The sequence below is a fragment of the Phodopus roborovskii genome, unplaced genomic scaffold (assembly GCF_943737965.1).
Source record: "Phodopus roborovskii unplaced genomic scaffold, PHOROB, whole genome shotgun sequence".
Lineage (NCBI taxonomy): Eukaryota > Metazoa > Chordata > Mammalia > Rodentia > Cricetidae > Phodopus > Phodopus roborovskii.
In genome coordinates, this window is record NW_026126541.1 from 13646563 (window position 1) to 13668899 (window position 22337).

Here is a 22337-nt window from a genome sequence, read left to right on the forward strand (position 1 = left end):
TCAATTATAAGGGTGAAATTTATTATTCATTTGTCTTATTTATTCAATTACAGAAAGAAAAGATTTGAAGACAGGGACCTGAAGACTACTCCTGCCAAATCTGACTGACAATCTTTTGACATAGTCAGTGTAAATTTAGTAGGGACTCTGCTTCCTGGGTAAACACAGAGCAGTCCAGGGGTGTCCTGTGGTAGGCCAGAAGGACCATGTTATCCCACCACCCTCCCCTTTGATCCTTTGCTTCCAAGTTCTACTTCTGACCACCAGGTGGCACCAAAGCACTGAAAGAGAAATAGAAAAACTGGCACTTTGCTGTGAACTTTAGATTAACACCTAAAACTCATTCTTACTCTTTGCAGTAATCTAGATTGTGGTGCCTTTGCCCTCTTCCTGTAATCTCTGCACACACAGTGAGCTCCACGCTGGCCGTCGATCTAACAGCTTTTCTTTTTGCCACAGCAACCTCCAGCGCCACCAGGTGCATGTCTGGGCTTCACTTTGTCAGATTCCTCTGCAAGCTTGAATGGATCTCTGATTATATCCTGTCAAAAGGCAAACCAGAAAGAATGGACAATGGGCACTGACACACCAAACACTGATATTTTGGTCTGATTTGAGCTGACTTCCCAAGACGGAAGATAAAATGTTACCGTACCATCCTGACCTTGTAGGAGCATGGTCGCTCTAGAATTAAGATGACCTTTAAAGATAAGTCTGGTGGCACAGAATTCTACCCCCCTCCCCCATCCCCATCCGCAGCAATGTGAAGGTGGGTCAGGTAGTGAGTTGGACTTTTTTCTTTCTGGCTCTGGGAACCCTCACTTCCGTGTGCCTGCGAAATGCTCAGTGGGAAAAGTGCTCACTGCACAAGCATGAGGTCTGAGTTCAGACATCAGCATCTACAGAAAAGGCCAGACATGCTTGCACATGCCTGTAACTCCAGCATTGAGGAGGGTGGAGACAGGAAGATCCCTGGAGCTCACTGGCCACATGGCCTAGCCAAAACAGTCAGCTGCAGGTTCATTGCATGAGCTGGTCTCCAAAAACTAGGGTGGAGAGTGATAATAGTCTCTGCACATGCACACACAGGCATGCCCTCCTGTGTGCATATGCATACACGCATGCACACACATACACATGCATACACTACACACAAATGATTTTCCATACCCTTCTCCCCTTTCAGTGTCCCATCTACTAATAGGAACACATATCAACGTCATTTCCAAATGTATGCTTCTAGTCCTGAGAGACTAGAGTGAAACGGAAGTCGGGGGCAACGGAACAAGCATCCCTTGCAGCACGAGCCGCTGTGGTTCTGTCAAAGAGAAGCAGGGATGCAGCATGTTGATTAAGGTGCCCACTCTAGAAGCAGATGTGAGTTCTAATCTCTAGCTGTGTGATCTTGGATGAAGAAATTCGTCTCCTTGCAACCTCAGTTTCTTCGTCTGTAGGATGAGCATCACAGAGGCCATTGTGAGGACTACACAGCACCTTGAACACACGACTGTCCTATAAAACTTAGCGCTTCTAGATTATTTCACCTGCTGCTCATGTTATCACCACCATTACTACTGGCCACAGCAAGACATTCCCACACAAACCCTGCTTGTAACATTACAGATGTGGCCACGTTTAATGATGCAGCTCATTGATTGACTTGTTTGGTTTGACACATGATCCTATAGTCCAGGCTGGCCTTGAACATGTGACCGATGGAGAACAAATACAAATACAATTGCCTGCACACTCAGTACACCAGGGTTTATCATCAAATTCTTCCACAAAAATGATAAGTAGCTCCTTCTCCAAGGGAGTGCAAGGCTATGTCTCTAGGTCACACAGCTGTTTCATTAGGATGCCCAGCTGGCTGCAAGCACAGCTGGGAGAGCTGTAAGTTGAGGGAGGCAGCGTGTGTGTCTACCTCTCTAACCCTCTAGCCTTCCTTTGAGAGTGCGGAAACACGGTACCAAGTGTGAGATGCTCGCCTGCTGCCGGTGGGCTGACAGCAAAGAGAGAGACGAGAAGTCAGTCCAAGCTGTCATCTTCCAGTGAGAGTGGGGTATGGAAGGCTAGAATACCTGGGAAGAGGGGTTTGAGGGAGAAGCTGAGGCTGCCTGCTGATGGAGGCTGGTGACTCTTTGCTTATGAGCCTTGCCTTACAGGCGTCAAGAGGGCAGAGAAAGGCACAGCATATGTGCCAGCACAGGAAGCTGTCCCCTCCAGAGCCCACCCACTCAGTACTACATTGCTGTAGAACCCGTGGATCCTGCAGGCACTGTCACACTGAGTCTGAAAAGTGAGAGCCTGGAACATGGAGGCTGTAGCATTTCTCTGGTGGTGAATAAAGCTGAGAAAATAAACAGTGGCGTCAACTCATGTGGCCCTTAGGAAGCACCTGTTGTAGTGCCCACTACAACCAAAGAAATCATTGTACCCCAAACTGGATCACTGCGGGCATGACAGAGACATGGCTGGATCAGGGGGCACCTGTCAGGACAAAAGCACTGAGGAGACCACGGACACCACCCGAACCGAGCAGTGACCAAACACTCTTAGCCAGTATCTTCATGTGCAGAATGGAACACAAGCTGTCCAAGACTCCTTGAGAACCGCACCATCTCCCTCCCCTCATCTGACAGGGTGTTTCTGGTATGGGTCGGGCTGTTACCAACTTGGGACAGACATAAATAACCAGAGCAGGGTGTGGTTTGTCACCAATTCTGATGAGAAGAGAGGTCAAAGCAAAGTGAGAGGAAAAAGAAATGGAGGGATTAAGATAGCAAGAAAGCAGGTGACAGATGTGACGGGGTTTGCTTCGTGCCGGCTGTCCTGTGGAAAAGACAGACGCACAGTCTGGTGATGGGAGATGTCATTCTGAAAATATGTTTCTCATACTGGTTAATGAATAGAGCACTGTTGGCCAATAGGAAAGCAAGATAGGCGGGACTAGGAGACAAGGAGGAAAGAGGAAGTAGTGAAAAGGAGTCAAGATGGAAGACAGAGAGAGCAGAACGCCCGAGGCCTCTCTCTCAGGTAAGATAAGACCATGTGGAGATTAATAGAAATGGGTTAATACTTAAGACAGAGCTAGCCGATAAGAAACTAGTAACGGGCCAACAGCATTATATCAAATACAGAGTCTTGGCATGTTATTTGGGGCTGGCGCAGCGGCGGGACAAGACCAGTGGCGGGAGGAAATAACTTTACTCCTTACAGTCTGGGGTCTCTCTCGGCTTTGGGAAGGACTCTAAACCTACACCAGGGGAGCACTGTTTCCTAGGTAAGGGAGGAAGTTCCATAATCCAGCATTAATAGCAAAACAAGATGGGTCCACCAACTCCCTGGGACTAGGAACAGGGCTGGAGATGCCTCACACCAAGTTCACAGATGCCCCGAGTCTCATATGGGTTAACAACTTAATTAGTTCTCAAAGACAAAGAAAGAAAAACACGCTGCTCTGATTTGTGGGCACTGAAAGTACAGGACTCTAAGGCAACCCAGAAAGCTCTGCAGGGTTTGGGACAGCTACTGAAGTTTATTAGGCAAGACCATGAGAGTGGTCAGTGCTGGGCACTGACTGGCGGGAGGCAGCCCGATCCTGGAGGGCACTGAGAGGTGGATGTTCTATCAGGAAAGACACGAGGGCTCCTGTGGGAGACTCGTGGATCAAGAACCAGGTAGCCAAGGTGGTGATGGAAGGGGAAGTAAACAGGACCCTGCTCACCTTTCTGCCCCTAGGTGGATAGCAGTAGAGAGCAGGATAAGGTTAGACAGGAGAAGCAGAGTCAGAGGAGACGCCATGATATGCAGAGCAAGCAGGATGGAAAGCACATGCATGAGGTAAATGAGACTAATAGAAATGGGTTAATTTAAGTTAAAGAGCTAGCTACAAACCAGCCTAGGCTATCAGCCGTGCATTTATAATGAACAGTAAGTCTCTGTGTGGTTATTTGGGAGTAGCTGGTGGGACAGGGCTGATTGGAGTAGTCTAGACAGAAAACTGCCTACAGTGGAGAGAGAGAAGCTCTTTAAAACAACAGATGCAGACCCTATGAGGCTCATCTTGCTTGGCTAAGCGGAAGTCCCTGAAGAACACCAATACTTTAAAATACCTCCTGCTGCCATATCTGGCCTGGGTGCTCCAAGTCCTGCCCCAAAGACCATCTATTCCCAAGCTGTGCATATTGACCCTATGGAATGAATACAGAGTGCTCTGTGATTTCATTCACTGTAGGCATTAAATCTAAGCACTCACACCTGCAGCCTCGGTATCTGGTAAAGTGGAGACAGGGGACTGGCCAGTTCAAGACCAGTTTAGGAGACCCCTCCCACCACCAAATCCCCCAGAGGGACCTGGAAGCAGACAAAAGCATCCAGCATCTGCTGCCATTCCTATCTTGGACCGGTACCCACCAAGAGAGGGAGAGACCCCAGCTGTACCCACTGAAGAAGGGATGGGAAGACAGCAGTATAAGGACACAATCAACAACGGGAAGATGAGTATGACATCACTAGAGGCTAGAGAGCCCACACCAGCAAGACCTGAACATCCCAATGCGGACAAAGCACAAGAGAAGGACTTTAAAAACAACTTCATGAAAATGATAGAGGCCCTCAAAGAGGAAATGAGAAAATACCTTACAGACATGGAAGGAAAAACAAACAAAAAATTAGAATAGAGGAAAAAACAAACCAAAAAAAACACAAGACATCAACAAATCTGTTAAAGAAAGCAAGGAAAGTCCAGAAAAAAAAAAAAAAAAAAAAAAAACAGATGAAGGAAACAATTCATACAGTTCAAGAACTGAGAAATGAAATAGAAACAATAAAGAAAACACAAACTGAGGGAATGCTGGAAATAGAAAATCAGGAACTACAGATAGATGCAAGCATAACCAACAGAATACAAGGGAAGGAAGAGAAAATCACAGGAGTTGAAGGCAAACTACAGAAAATAGATTTTGGCCAAAGAAAAATTGTAAATGCAACAAAATATCCAGGAAATATGGGACACCATGAAAAGACCAAACCTAAGAATAAAAGGAATAGAAGAAGGTGAAGAAACCCAGCTCAAGAGTGCAGAAAGCATATTCAACAAAATCATAGAAGAAAATTTTCCCAACCTAAAGAAGAACAGGCCTATGAAAGCACAAGAAGCTTACCAAACACCAAATAGACTGGAAAAAAAAAAAAAAAAAAAAAAAACAAGGTCAAGTAACATATAAAAGCAGAACTATCAGAATATCAGAATTACATCTGACTTCACAACAGAAACTCTGAAATCCAGAAGGTCCTGGATAGATGTTCTACAAACACTAAGCAACCACAGATACCAGCCCAGATTACTATACGCAGCAAATCTTTCAGTCACTGTAGATGGAGAAAACAAGATATTCCATGACAAAACCATATTTAAACAATACATATCCACAAATCCAACCCTACATAAACTACTGAAAGGAAAATTCCAACTCAAGGAAGCAACTACATTCAAAAAAACAAAGGCAATAGATAATCCCACTTAACAAAGAGCCAGAAAGGGGTGAAAATTCACACAATACGACCACCAAAAACAAATCGAAAACAAACAAAAACAACAATGTTCATTAACATCCCTCAACATCAATGGTCATAACTGACCTATAAAAAAACACACAAGCTAACACAATGGATACAAAGACAGAATCCAGACATCTACTGCATAGAAGACACACCTCAACTTCAAAGGCAGATGATACCTCAGTGTAAAGGGTTAGAAAAATTTTCCAATCAAATGAACCTAAGAAACAAGCTGGTATAGCTATCCCAATATCTAACAAATTAGATTATGAACTAAAATTAATCCTGAAACTGACAATCTTCTGTAAGGCAAAGAGCACAGTCAACAAGAAAAAACAGCAGCCCACAGAATGGGAAAAGATCCTCACCAACTCCACATCTCATAGAAGGCCCATCTACACAATATGCAAAGAACTCAAGAAACTACTCATCAAAACACCAAATAATCCAATTAAAAGGTGGAACACAGAACTGAATAGAGATTTCCCAATAGAGGACTCCAAAACGACTGAAAGACACTTAAGAAATTGCTCAATATCCATAGTCATCAGGAAACTGAAAATCAAGGCAACTACCAGATATCATCTTACTCCTGTCTGAATCCAATGAAAATGAAGGCACAGCATACCCTAACCTATGGGACATCCTGAAGCAGTGCTAAGAGGAAAGTTCATATCACTAAGCCTCACATGAAGAAACTGGAGAACAGCCACACTAGAGAATTAAGAGCACACCTGAAAGCTCTAGAACAAAAAGAAGCAAACTCACCCAGCAGGAGTAGATGCCAGGAAATAATCAAATTGAGGGCTTAAATCAATAGAGTAGGAACAAAGAAAACAATACAAAGAATTGATGAAGCAAGGAGTTGGTTCTTTGAGAAAGTCAACAAGATAGGCAAACCTTTATCCAAACTAACCAAAAGCCAGAGAGCGAGCATGCAATTTAACAAAATCAGAAATGAAAAGGGAGACATAACAACAGACATTTACAAAATCCAGAGAATCAGCAGGTCATACTTTGAAATCCTGTACTCCACAAAATTGGAAAATGTAAAGGAAATGGACACTTTTCAGGATAGATATCACGTACCAAAATTAAATCAAGAACAGGTAAACAATTTAAACAGACCTATAACCCCTAATGAAATAGAAGCAGTCATCAAAAGTCTCCCAACCAAAAAAAGCCCAGGGCCACATGGTTACTGTGCAGAATTCTCCCAGAAAGTCAAAGAAGAGCTAATACCAACACTCCTCAAATTGTTGAGGGTCATTGCCAAACTATTTTCACAGCGCTACAATTACCTTACCTAAACCACACAAAGACACAACTAAAAAAGACTACTACAGACCAATCTCCACCATGAAGATTGATGCAAAGATACTCAATAAAATACTGGCAAATCAAATCCAAGAACACATCAGAAAAGTCATCCACCGTGACCAAGTAGACTTCATCCCAGAGATGCAGTGATGGTTCAACATACAAAAATCCATCCATGTAATCCACCACATAAACAAACTGAAAAAATAAAACCACATGATCATCTCACTAGATGCTGAAAAATCCTTTGACAAAATCCAACACTGCTGCATGATAAAGGTCTTGGAGAGATCAGGGATAACAGGAACATACCTAAACATGATAAAGGCAATAGACAGCAAGCCAATAGCCAACATCAAACTGAATGGAGAGAAACTCAATGGGATTCCTCTAAAATCAGGAACAAGACAAGGTTGTCCACTCTCTCCATATCTCTTCAATATTGTACTTGAAGTTGTAGCTAGAGCAATAAGACAACAAAAGGGGATACAAATTGGAAAGGAAGAAGTCAAACTTTCACTATTTTCAGAGGATAAGATAGTTTCTACCAGGAAACTCCTACAGCTGATAAACAACTTCAGCAAACTAGCAGAATACAGGATTAATGCAAAAAAAAAAAAAAAAAAAAAAACATCAGTAGCCCTAAGCCCTACTATAAGCAGATGATAAATGGGATGACAAAGTAATGACAGGAACTTTGAGTCATTAAAGAAACAAATTAGATACCAAAAAAGAAAAAAAAAAAAAGAAAAGAAAGAAAAGAAGGAAGGAAGGAAGGAAAGAAGGAAGAAAGGAAGAAAATGGAAAGATCCCCCATGCTTTTGGATAGGTAGGATCAACATAGTAAAAATGGCAATCTTACCAATAGCAATCTACAGATACAATGCAATCGCTTTCAAAATCCCAGAACAATTTTTCACTGACCTTGAAAGGACAACACTCAACTTCATATAGAAAAACAAAAAACCCAGCATAACTAAAGAACCCTGTACAATAAAGGAATTTCTGGAGACATCACCATCCCTGACTTCAAGCTCTACTATAGAGCTACAGTAATGAAAACAGCTTGGTACTGACACAAAAACAGGCAGGTAGACCAATGGAATCAAGGTCAAAACCCTGATGTTAATCCACAAACCTAATTTTGAAAAGGTGAAAGTATACTAAGGAAGGAGGAAAGCATCTTCAACGAATGGTGATGGCATAACTGGATGCTGACTTGTAGGAAACTGCAGATAGATCCATATCTATCTCCATGCACAAAACTTAAATCCAAATGGATCCAATAAATCAACATAAATCCAGCCACACAGGAAGAGAAAGTGGAAAGTACCCTTGCATGAACTGGTACAGGAGATGCCTTCTTGAACATAACTCCAGTAGCATAGACATTGAGATAGATAATTAATAAATGGGACCTCCTGAAACTGACAAGCTTCTGTAAAGCAAAGGAAATAGTCAACAAAACAAAATGGCAGCTCACAGAATGGGAAAAGATCCTCAGCAACTCCACATTTCATAGAGGGCCGATCTCCAAAATATACAAAGAACTCAAGAAACTACTCATCAAAATACCAAATAATCCAATTAAAACGTGGGGTACAGAACTCACAAAGGAAGACTCCAAAACAATTGAAAGACACTTAAGAAAGTGCTCAATGTCCTTAGTCATCAGGGAAATGCAAATCAAGGCAACTATCAGATACCATCTTAACTCCTGTCAGAATGGCTAAATCAGAAACACCAGCTTATGCAGGAGAGAATATGGAGAAATGGCTGGTTATAGTGCAAACTTGTACAGCCATTTTGGAAATCAGTATGGGGGTTCATCAGGAAAATGGGAATCACTCTACCTCAAGATCCAGCAATTCCACTCTTAGGCATCTACTCAAAGGATGCACATTCATTCAACAAGGAAATCTGTTCAACTATGTTCATAGCAGCATGATTTGTAATAGCCAGAACCTGGAAACAACCTAGATGCACCACAACTGAAGAATGGATAAAGAAAAAAAATGTGGTACATTATATATTGGAGTACTACTCTGCTGAAAACAAAACAAAACAAACAAACAAACAAACAAAATAAAACCAGAATCTTGACATTCACAGACAAATGGATGGAACTAGAAGAAACCATCCTGAATGAGAGCATTCATCCAGTAGCTGATGGAAGCAGAAGCAGACACCCACAACTAAACACTGAGCTGAATTCCTGGAATCCAGTTGTGGACAGGGAGGAGTGATGAGCAAAGGGGTCAAGACCAGGCTACAGAAACCCACAGAGATACTTGACCTGAACAAAGGGGACCTCATGGACTCCAGATTGATAGCTGGGAAATCAGCATAGGACCCACCCAGACACCCTGAACGTGGGTCCCAGTTAGAAGGCCTGGGCAGTCTATGGAACCTCTGGCAGTGGAACCAGGATGTATCCTTGGTGAATGAAAGGACTTTGGGAGCACATTCTCCATATGGAGGGATACCCCTTAGACTAGATGAAGAAGGGAGGGTGTAGACCCCAGCCCAAATGAATTGACAGACTTTGATGATCCCTCCTGAAAGGCATCACCCCCCATGGGGAGTGGGTGGGGAATGGGATGGGGTGGGTGGCATGGGAGAATGGGAGGGAGAGAAAACTGGGATCGATATATAAAAAAAAGAAAATAAAAAAATAATTAAAAAAGAAGTAATGATTCAGTTGAGTTTAACAGACATCTATAGAACATTGCATCCAAACACAAAAAATATACCTTCTTCTCAGCACCACATGGAACTTTCTCTAAAATTGACCACATACTTGGTAATAAAGCAAACCTCAACTGGTACAAACAAAAAGAAAGCAAAGAAAGAAAGGAAGGAAGGAAAGAAGGAAGGAAGGAAGGAAGGAAGGAAGGAAACTGAACTAACCCTTCATATCATATTGGTTCACCAAGGTTGAAAATAATAATTCAACAACAACACAAATTGCAGAAATCCTACAAACTCATGGAAACTGAACAATGCTCAATTGCATCACTCCTGGGCCAAGAAAGAAATAAAGAAAGAAGTTAAAGACTTCCTAGAATTCAATGAAAATGAAGGCACAGCATACCCTAACCTATGGGACATCCTGAAGCAGTGCTAAGAGGAAAGTTCATATCACTAAGCCTCACATGAAGAAACTGGAGAACAGCCACACTAGAGAATTAAGAGCACACCTGAAAGCTCTAGAACAAAAAGAAGCAAACTCACCCAGCAGGAGTAGATGCCAGGAAATAATCAAATTGAGGGCTTAAATCAATAGAGTAGGAACAAAGAAAACAATACAAAGAATTGATGAAGCAAGGAGTTGGTTCTTTGAGAAAGTCAACAAGATAGGCAAACCTTTATCCAAACTAACCAAAAGCCAGAGAGCGAGCATGCAATTTAACAAAATCAGAAATGAAAAGGGAGACATAACAACAGACATTTACAAAATCCAGAGAATCAGCAGGTCATACTTTGAAAACCTGTACTCCACAAAATTGGAAAATGTAAAGGAAATGGACACTTTTCAGGATAGATATCACGTACCAAAATTAAATCAAGAACAGGTAAACAATTTAAACAGACCTATAACCCCTAATGAAATAGAAGCAGTCATCAAAAGTCTCCCAACCAAAAAAAGCCCAGGGCCACATGGTTACTGTGCAGAATTCTCCCAGAAAGTCAAAGAAGAGCTAATACCAACACTCCTCAAATTGTTGAGGGTCATTGCCAAACTATTTTCACAGCGCTACAATTACCTTACCTAAACCACACAAAGACACAACTAAAAAAGACTACTACAGACCAATCTCCACCATGAAGATTGATGCAAAGATACTCAATAAAATACTGGCAAATCAAATCCAAGAACACATCAGAAAAGTCATCCACCGTGACCAAGTAGACTTCATCCCAGAGATGCAGTGATGGTTCAACATACAAAAATCCATCCATGTAATCCACCACATAAACAAACTGAAAAAATAAAACCACATGATCATCTCACTAGATGCTGAAAAATCCTTTGACAAAATCCAACACTGCTGCATGATAAAGGTCTTGGAGAGATCAGGGATAACAGGAACATACCTAAACATGATAAAGGCAATAGACAGCAAGCCAATAGCCAACATCAAACTGAATGGAGAGAAACTCAATGGGATTCCTCTAAAATCAGGAACAAGACAAGGTTGTCCACTCTCTCCATATCTCTTCAATATTGTACTTGAAGTTGTAGCTAGAGCAATAAGACAACAAAAGGGGATACAAATTGGAAAGGAAGAAGTCAAACTTTCACTATTTTCAGAGGATAAGATAGTTTCTACCAGGAAACTCCTACAGCTGATAAACAACTTCAGCAAACTAGCAGAATACAGGATTAATGCAAAAAAAAAAAAAAAAAAAAAAAAAACATCAGTAGCCCTAAGCCCTACTATAAGCAGATGATAAATGGGCTGACAAAGAAATCAGAGTAACATCACCCTTTACAATAGCAACAAATAACATAAAATATCTTGGAGTAACTCTAACCAAACAGATGAGAAGCCTGTATGATAAGAACTTTGAGTCATTAAAGAAACAAATTAAAGAGGATACCAAAAGAAAGAAAGAAAAGAAGGAAGGAAGGAAGGAAGGAAGGAAGGAAATGGAAAGATTCCCCATGCTCTTGGATAGGTAGGATCAACATAGTAAAAATGGCAATCTTACCAATAGCAATCTACAGACTCAATGCAATCCCTATCAAAATCCCAGAACAATTTTTCACAGACCTTGAAAGGACAACACTCAACTTCATATGGAAAAACAAAAAACCCAGCATAACTAAAGAACCCTGTACAATAAAGGAATTTCTGGAGACATCACCATCCCTGACTTCAAGCTCTACTATAGAGCTACAGTAATGAAAACAGCTTGGTATTGACACAAAAACAGGCAGGTATGATGGGAGATGTCATTCTGTAAATATATTTCTCGTGTTGGTTAATGAATAAAGCACTTTTGGCCAATAGGAAAGCAAGATAGGCGGGACTAGGAGACAATGAAGATTCAAGGAAGTAGTAGGTAGGAGTCAACATGTAGAGACTTGACAGAACAGAAGTCCAAGCCCTCTCTCCGGTAAGATAAGACCACATGGAAATACTTAGATTAAGAGATAAGGGTTAATATTTAAGACAGAGATAGCCAATAAGATATTCTATTAACAGGCTAACAGCATTATATCAAAGGCAGCATCTCTGTGTGTTATTTGGCGCTGGTGCAGTGATGGGACCAGACTGGCAGGGAAAAACCTGTTTTTAACACAGGCAGACCAATGGAATCAAATTGAAAACCTTGATTTTATTCCACACACCTAATTTTTGACAAGGAAGGTAAAATTAGACTATGGAAGGAGGAAAGCATCTTCAACAAATGGTGCTGGCATAACTGCATGCTGACTTGTAGGAAACTGCAGATAGATCCATATCTATCTCCATGCACAAAACTTAAATCCAAATGGATCCAAGAACTCAACTTAATCCAGCCACACTGTACCTCTTAGAAGAGAAAGTGGAAGGTACCCTTGAATGAATTGGTACAGGAGATGGCTTCCTGAACACAACTCCAGTAGCACAGACCCTGAGATGGACAATTAATAAATGGGACTTCCTGAAACTGACAAGCTTCGGTAAGGTAAAGGGACACGGTCAACAAGACAAAATGGCAGCCCACAGAATGGGAAAAGATCCTCACCAACCCCACATCTGACAAAAAGCTGCTCTCCAAAATATTCAAAGAACTCAAGAAACTAGTTACAGAAACACCCAATAATCCAATTAAAAAGTGGGGTACAGTACTGAATAGAGAATTCTCAATGAGGACTCCAGAAGTACTGGAAGACACTTAAGAAATTGCTCAATGTCCTTAGCCATCAGGGAAATGCAAAGCAAAACAAATGTGAGATACCATCTTACTCCTGTCAGAATGGCTAAAATGGGAAACACCCATGACAGTTTACTCTGGAGAGGATGTGGAGAAAGGGGAACACTCCTTCACTGCTGGTTGGAGTGCAAACTTGTACAGCCACTTTGGAAATCAGTATGGGGGTTCATCAGGAAAATAGGAATCAGTCTACCACAAGACCCAACAATTTCACTCTTAGGCATGTACTCAAAGGATGCACATTCATACATTATTGGTATCTGTACAACTATGTTTATAGCTGCATTATTTGTAATAGCCAGCAGTTGAAGCAACCTAAATGCCCCTCAACCAAAGAATGGATAAAGAAAATGTGGTACATTTATATAATGGAGTACTGTTCAGCTGAAAAAAAAAAAAATGAAATCGTGAAATTTACAGGGAAATGGATGGAACTAGAAGAAACCTGCGTGAGGTAGCCTGTGGGAACCCACACAATTCGCCATTACAAGATGGCACCGAGGACTGTTGTAAACAACCCTGTTTTTGGCGCGTGCCCTCCTCGAGTCTACCTGGCAACAGCTATGCACCAATCCCAGACTGACTGGTGTCCTTTCAGGAAGGAACGCCCATCCTGCCTAGATATAAGCCGCTCCCTTCCTTGCTTGCGTGCCCCTCATCTCCAGCTCTCCCTCAATCAAGAAGTGCTTCAATAAAGTGTGATCAGAGAAGGATCCTCATGTCGGTGGTCTTCTTCCCCTGCGGGTCAGGGGCGCGCCACAGTAGCCCAGTCACAGAAAGACAAACATGGTATGTATTCACTCTTATATTGATATTAGAGTAAAGGATTAACAGCCTACAGTCCTCATATCCAGAGAAGCTAGGAAACAAGTAAGACCCTAAGAGACATATACCTGGTCCCCTGTAGAAGGGGAAAGAGACAAGATCTCCTGATCAAATTGGGAGCATGGGGGGAGAGGAGAGGGACTTATACAGGAGAGGAGGGGGGAATAGAACTGGGGAGGAGAACATAAGGGAATAGGAAGACTGAGTCAGGGGATGGATAGAGGAGAGCAAGAAAACATACCTTAATAGAGGTAGACATTATAAGTTTAAAGAGAAATCTGACACTAGGGAAATGTCCAGAAATCCACAAGGATGATCCCAACTAATAATCTAAGCAGTAGTGAAGAGGCTATCTTAAATGTCCTTCCCCTTATAATGAGAATGATGACTACCTTAAATGTCATCCTAGAGCCTTCATCCAGTAGCTGATGGAAGCAGAAGCTGAGATCCACAGCTGAGCACGGAGCCGAATCCAGTTGTAGAGAGGGAGGAGTGATGAGCAAACGGGTCAAGACCATTTTGGGGAAACCCACAGAAACAGCTGACCTGAGCAAGTAGGAGCTCATGGACCCCAGTCTGACAGCTGGGGAACCAGCATAAGACCAAACCTGGCCCCCTGCATGTGGGTGTCAGCTAGGAGGCCTGGGCAGTCTGGGGGGCCTCTGGTAGAGGGATCAGTAGCTATGCCTGGTGCACAAGCGGACTTTGGGAGCCCACTCCCCATGGAGGGATACTCTCTTAGCCCAGATACACAGGGAAGGATGTAAGCCCTGTCCCAAATGACCTGACAGATTTTGATGATCCCTCATGGAAAGCCTCACTCTCCCTGAGGAGATGATGAGGGATGGGATGGGCGGTTGGTGGGGAGAGGGAACTGGGATTGATATGTAAAATAAGAGTGTTTCTAATTCAAATAAAATTTATTAAAAAATAAATAAAAGTTTTTAAAAAAGATTCCTTCAAACGTAAAAAGAGAGAGAGAGAGATACTAGGTTAGGCTACAAGGCAAGCCCATCTCAAATAAAAATCAAAATAAATGCAGAGAATGCAGAGAGGGGACAATGTGGTAACTTTAAGTGGCTTGTGCCCCTGGAGGGCAGCTATTTCTCAAGAGTCTCCAACTCTTCCAACTTGGCCCTTACTAATAACCCAATAGGCCCTGGGTTATAGCCCCCATTTCATTAGGAATTTGCATTTAGATTTCCATGCATCACTGCAGTCTTCGGTTGGGTTTTGTTTGTTTGTTTTGGTTTTTGGCTAGTTTGGTGTGCTGTGTATGTCAAGTGTGTGTCTTGGAAGCAGGGCTATTAGCAACCCTAAATTAATGCCTAGTCAGTCTTCCCCTTCTGTAGGAGATGCGCTAGCTAGACTGTTGGCTTTGTTCTGGTGACTCTGGCAGAACAGTGGATTATGTCTTTCTCTGAATTGTTATTATTTTCATAAGTGTCTGGTCTTTTCCCATAGAGCATGTCTACTGATGCTGTGGACTTTGTTTGCAAGTTGAGCAAATGGCCTCACAGTGCACTGCTAACAAACACAGTGCTAACACCCCTTGCAGTGCAGGATCAGGGTGTACTGTGGCCCAGGAAAGCGCGTGAGGGAGAATTATAAGGAATGTTGTGTAAAGATTGGTCTTGGAGCTGGGTGATGGTGGCACCTGCTTGGGGGTGCAGAGGCAGGAAGATCTCTGTGAGTTCAAGGCCAGCCTGGTCTGCAGAGAGAGAGAGTTCCAGGACAGTCAGGGCTACAGAGTGAGACCCTGTCTCAAAAACAACAACAGAAAAGATTGATGTTGGTGTGACTGCAGCTGTCTTCAGCTGTAACTACCATGGTTATATTCCCAAAGTACCCCTAAGAATCAGCACTGCCAATACTTCCCCATAAATGATAACAGATGAAGCCATCAGACAAGTACCCAGCACCAGGGATGGGCTGGCCCCTAGATAAATCCCTAAGATAGACAGATTCTTCCCAGCTGCAGTAAAGTCACATGTCTTGTTCCACATATATGTTCCTCTTTCCGGCCCACATTTTGGGGCTCCAACCAGTATTGCTGCTGCCTAGGACCACACTTCTGTCAGTAAGACCATCGATGAACTGGACTGTGCAGACCCGGGCCTGTCTGCCTGTCCCTCAGCGCTTGGCATTCGTCCTCGGACACTAAGTCTAGGCCTGGCCTCACAGCCGCTCTCTAATAAACTTGATTACCTTGTAGACTGTGAGGGGAAAACACTACAAGGCTTCTCTGTATTTTGATATATGCCCATTGTATAAACTACAATAAAGTACAAACAGCAGAAAAGTAAAAAAACATTGGAGAAAGATAAATTTCTGAGACCAGAGTAAAGGGCTCATGGGAGAAAAATTATAGAATCCTGAAAAGAAGGCTGGGCAGTGGTGGTGCACACCTTTAATCCCAGCACTCGGGAGGCAGAAGCAGGAGGGTCTCTGTGAGTTCGAGGCCAGCCTGGTCTACAAAGCCAGTTCCAGGGATGTTACATAGAGAAATCCTGTCTGGGGGGAAAAAAGCAGCAACAACAAAAAAAAAAAAAAAAAAAAAAAAAAAAAGAATATGATTCAAGGCAACATTTCAAAATAGTGGAGAGGTGGTAATTACTTAATAAGCAGAGTAAAACTTGGACTAGTTGATACTTAGAATGAAATGTTCCAGGCTCTGTAGTTAAGAAAAAGGACTCCAAAGCTTCTTCCGACAGAAAATCATCCATTATACCCACAGAATTCTAGGGAATTATTTTCCAAATACTAGAGTTCCCAAACGTGTCAAGGTTGAGGCTTTTATACATTTTTGGCTTGTCTCTCATACACGACTACATACATTTTTATTGGCTATTTTAAGTTACTAGGCAGTAGCAGCTAGAATGAGAAGGGAGAGGAAGACAGGGGCTGCAAGAAAGATGTGGTCAGTGTGCATACCCACAGATAGGGATCTACTGACCAGCCCACATGTGCACAGACCAGCCCACATGTGCACATGCTTGCTGGGCTTTTCTCTTCTTAGCCCTTGGGGGCTCCCTCCTTCCCTAACCACAAATAGTTACTTTGAACCTAGCAGGGTGGTCCGTGCCTGTATACAGAATGTGGGAGGTAGAGACAGGCTATCAGGGGTTCATACCAATCTGGGCAACATAAAACTGTCTCAAAAGAAAAAAAAAGGTAGAGGACACACTTCTACCTTAAATTTTTGTTTTAGGTGGATTTGGTTCCCAGCACCCACACTGTAGATCACAACCATCTGTAACTCCAATCCCAAGGGATCCAACACTCTCTTCTAAGTTCCACAGGCACCAGACATACACATGGTGCACAGACATACATACACATACAAGCAAAATACTCATACACATAAAATAAAATAAATAATAAATCTTTTAAATTTATGGCTACAATGCAGGACTTGCTGGTGAACATGATTGAGGAAGGACAATTCTGTGGAAACCACCTAAATGAATGCCACCATCACCTGTCTAAACTCATGAGTGACACCACAGCCACTGGCAATGAGTCGTTCTTCAGACACCATGTTTTCATACTCACTGAACTTGTAAAAGCCCCACTTCTTTGAGACCTGGGGACTTAAATTTGGTCCTACATAGGACCTCCATCACACTCACACGTCCCTTGCTCTGCACCTAGGCACAAATGGATGTGATGACCTGGTCATAGCAAACTTTTGCCTACTGTGCTCGATGACTTTCTAAATTCACCTTGCACGCTGCCTGCAACCCTGACAGAGTCATCATAAGATCAAATACATGAGCTTCACACGGAAAAGGATGTTTCCAAGGGCCCCCGAAGCAACCCATGCAAGCAACAGGCCACATAATATACCCTCACCCTATCCCAATATTTATGCTAAATTAAATTCCAAGATGGGAAAGCAAAGTCATAAAAAAGAGTAAGAGAATCTCCATAACAGATTTGACAACAGATTCTTAGACATGATTCAGGAAGTGCCAACAAAAGAGAACACAAATGAGTTACTCAAAGCCAAACTTAAAGTAAGGCCTTTTGAGCAACTAGGAATACTATCAAGACATCAAGAAGTCTTGCTATATGTATCTTCCAGGGCTGATATTCAGAACACACTTGTACAAGTCTTGGTACAGGTCAGTGGTCAGAGCTTGCCTGCAGTGTGTAAGGCCCCAGGTTTAACCTCATCATCACAAAACAAAGCAGACAGAATATAAACATAAAAAAAAAAAAACTCTTACAACTCAATAGCAAAAGACAACCAATCCAAAACTTGTGAGCCATCTTTTCAAAGAAGACATGCAAACAGCCACTAAGCATGGACATGGGTTCCATATTGTTAAACTAGAAAGAAACTCAGATCAAAGCTACCAAGTGCCTCACAACCATCCTAACTCTAGTTCCAGGGACCAAATACCTTCTTCTGACCTCTGTGGGCACCTGGCATATATGTGGTGCACACACATCCATACAGGCAAAACAGTCATATGCATAAATTTTTTTAAAAAAAAATCTAATATTAAAAAATGGAAGGCAGAGGCAGGCAGATCTGTGTGGGTTCAAGGCCAGCCTGGTCTACACAGCCAGTCCCAAGACAGGCTCCAAAGAAATACAGAGAAACTCTGTCTCCAAAAACAAACAAACAAAATTAGTAAGCCAGTCAGTGGTAGTGTAGTGAGATAGTCCTTCTGTGGCACTGACCACGCCCATTGGAGGTGGAGCCATGGGAGGAAGTGACCTGTGGAAGGAGGTCGGAGGGGGCCAGTAAAGGCTCTCTTGCTGGCGGGACTCGGACAGGAGAGCATCGGGTGGAATTCCCTGGTGTTCATCTGTCTAGGCTGTAAGTTATTTCTCCCTGAATAAACATCTATTTGGCCCATTTTTTTTATCCTGATCCTTATTTAACCGCAATATCTGGTGTCAGAAGCGGGATTAGGATTTTTAGAGGACCTGGGTTTCACCCAGGCGGCAGATGCCGATCCCCTCCCCCACCATCCCCAAGGGGCAGGGTCCCTTGCCTAACCAGGTGGACTCACCACAGCTTTGGGACATTTGCCTCTTCCTTACTGCAAAGGAGATCTTTGCCGCCAAAGTGGGCCTGAGAAAGCACTCACCGCTTCTCATTTTTTGCCCATTTCCGCACTGCACTTTGCATTCACACAGAGCCGCTAGGCACCAGCCCTACTTGTGCATTTTTCCGTGGTTAGTCCTGCGGTCCCAGCAATTCCACAAGTCTCCTTTTAACAAAATTTCGCTTGCCATAGTTTGTTAAGAGCTATTCTACAGGGACCGGGATCAGAAGGATCGTCTGCTGCCGGACGATATTTGGTGGTACACTTCCGGGCAGAACCGGGATCAGACGGGTCCACTGCGGCTGAACGCTATTTGGTGGTACACCTCCAGGCATAACTACCACAAGCTGAGATCTACAACTAAAAGCATCAAAGTTCCAGGACAGCAGAATTACACCTAAGGTAATTGTAACATCCTTTGCAATTTAAGCTGATATAATATCTGAGATCGATTGTTCCATAACTATGGCAGATAATTTTATAATGCAGGACTTTAGGAATTATTTTACTTCATATATAGAAGGGATTTTAGCAGAAGAAACTTATGACTGGACCAATATGTACTTTTATTTTGTAATAGCAATGGGTCTCATCATTAACATGATATTCTTAAAGAAATGGTTTGAGATTACAGCAAACAATAAGGAACTTGTACAAACCATAGGAGACTTAGTAACAAGGATTCGAAACATTGAAAATGATAGAATTCAAAGCATAGAAAGTATAGAAAGAAAGGTTCAGAATATTGAAGATGGCGTTGGAGAGCTGACAGGTAGAATACAAACCGTGGAACATGAAAATGACCAAGTAAAAAACAGAATTTGTTTCATGTCAGATACCTCAATAACCAGAACAGAAACAATGCAATGCATTAACATGCTAGCAGAAACAGCTTGTTCCTGGTTGGAGGAAGCTACTAATAAGTTTAAAAAACTGGAACATCAGATAGAAAGACAAGATGATAGAATCTCTTCCATGTCTGAGGATAATGGCAAGCTAGCAGATAGAACATTGTTTCTGGAAGGCAGTTTACATGCCATTCAGATAATATCTAAGGATGAGAAGATTAAAAACATGGAATCATTTGTAGTTGGAGAAAGTAAGAAACTGACTGATGCAATGAAGTCTCTAGAAAGTTATTTGATTCAAGAAGTTCAGACACTCAAAGAAACAATGGTGAATAGATTTCAGGCTTTAGAAGACCATCAGTCGGATACATCAGAAGAAGAACTACAGATAACAGGGCATGAAAAAGACTTAAAATTTTCCAGACCATTTAGGGTCAGGGGAGCTTTCCCTGTATCTATTAATGAAAAACCAGCAACGAAAAAACACCCAAAAGCTGTCGTTGCATATCAGTGGGAACCAATACGTATGAAAGATTTAAAAGGTATAAAGGAAGCAATAGTCTCTTATGGCATGCACTCACCTTATGTGAAGCAATTAGTAGAATCATGGGCAAGGAATAACAAGGTAACCCCTAAGGATTGGGATCAATTAACATCAGCTGTCCTTGAAAATTCCTCTCAATTAGAATGGAGGGCTTTATGGAGAGAGGAAGCAAAAGCTCTTGAACTTCAGGGCTTAAAGAAAGGTTATAAAGCTCCCCAAGATAAAATTCTTGGTGAGGGTCTTTATGCTGACCCAGAAACCCAAGCTGCCTATGATGAACATATCTTGTCTCTATGCAGTACAGCAGCTCTGAATGCTTGGGATAAGGTTCATGAATTAGGAGAGAGGATAGAACCCTATACCAAGATAAGGCAAGGACCTAGAGAACGCTTTAGTGTCTTTCTAGAAAGATTATCTAGGGCAGTACAATTAGAGGTAGCAGACATAGATGCTAGGTGAATACTCATAGAATCTTTAGCTTGTGAGAATGCAAATCCTCAATGCAAACAGGTGCTTTGGCCTTTAAAAATGCGATCAGCACCCTTGGATGAATGGGTCCTATATACAGGCAACATTGAGTATACTGACAATAAGACTGAAGCATGGGTAGGAGAAGCCATATCTAAAGGTCAGAGAAGACATCAAGATAACAGAGTTCCTTACTATGGTGACTTAGAAGCTTGGGTAGGAGAAGCCATCTCCAAAGGTTTGAAGAGATATCAACATGTCAGATGTTATAACTGTGGTAAGATAGGACATCTAAAAAGAAATTGTAGGCAAAGCTTCCCTAGAAATAGCACTCCCAGGAATGAGTCAAACAGGAGGCCTCAGCCTCCTGGGTTATGTAGAAGGTGTGGCAAAGGCAGACACTGGACAAATGAGTGTAGATCGATCAGAGACAAGCAAGGAAACCCTTTACCATCGAGAAACTCCTTGGGGGGCCTCTCTAAGGCCCCCACGTCACAGGTGGTCCGAACATTCCCTAGATTGATAAAGATGAATAATAGACTGTTTGACGGTCTCCTGGACACAGGGGCAGATGTAACTATCATATCTAATAAATCTTGGCCTCGAAGATGGCCCCTGCATGAGGTAAATGTTCAATTCTTAGGGATTGGAACCCTGTCTCAGGTAAAACAAAGCACGAGATGGATTGAATATATAGGACCAGAAGGACAGAGAGGAAAGTTGAGACCATATGTGGCTGATGTAGTGATAAATTTATGAGGTCGTGATCTATTACAGCAATGGAATACACAGATTAACATTCCTCCAGTATTAGATAGGAACCATAAACGACCTCATGATTGTGGAAAAAATATTATAAAGTACTATACAAGACAGATACCAAATATCCAGGCTGTACAAAAACAGAATACAATTGCTGAACAAACAGAGGAACCAAAAGCCCTACCTTTAAAATGGCTGACAGAGGAACCTGTCGGGGTAGGACAATGGCTTATGACCTCTGAGAAGTTAGAAGCTTTAGAAAGCCTGGTTCAGGAACAGCTAAATGCTGGACATATTGAGGAATCAACCAGCCCTTGGAATTCTCCTGTATTTGTGATCAAAAAGAAATCTGGTAAATGGAGAATGCTTACAGACCTGAGAGCCATCAATAAAGTTATCCAGCCAATGGGCTCTCTACAGCCTGGAATGCCCTTGCCTTCTTTGATACCCAAAGAATGGCTTATTATAGTTATTGATTTAAAGGATTGCTTCTTCACTATACCTTTACAAGAACAAGATAAAGAGAAATTTACCTTCATGGTACCTAATTACAATAATTCTCAACTGGTGAAGAGTATCAATGGAAGATTTTGCCACAGGGAATGCTAAATAGCCCCACCCTGTGCCAATATTTTGTACAAAAACCATTAGAAATAATTTGTAAACAGTTTCCACAACCCATAATCTATCATTACATGGATGATATATTGTTAGCTGACTCTAAAGGAGAAATATTAGAAAAAATGTTTGAGAAAGTAAAGGAAGTTTTACCTCGCTGGGGATTACAAATTGCACCTGAAAAAAATACAAAAATGAGAGTCTATCAACTACTTAGGATATAAAATAGGTCTACAGAAAATTAGACCACAAAAAGTACAGATCAGAAGAGATCACTACCAGACTCTTAATGACCTTCAAAAATTACTAGGAGAGATTTCTCAACTGCAAACCATTATTGGAGTAGAAGGGCATGATTTGAAAAACCTGAAAATGGCCCTAAAAGGAGATAAGGACTTG

General features: G+C 42.1%; 1 protein-coding gene across 2 annotated transcripts in view; it reads right to left on the bottom strand.

The window, feature by feature from the left end:
• Positions 1–22337, bottom strand: part of As3mt (arsenite methyltransferase) — a 40834-nt gene continuing 18497 nt past the window's right edge. For both annotated transcript variants that reach the window (XM_051199846.1, XM_051199845.1), the window contains one exon: positions 1–542. In XM_051199846.1, the coding sequence (XP_051055803.1) occupies positions 435–542 (108 nt within the window). In that variant the 3' untranslated portion in view covers positions 1–434. The remainder of the gene's footprint in view (positions 543–22337) is intronic.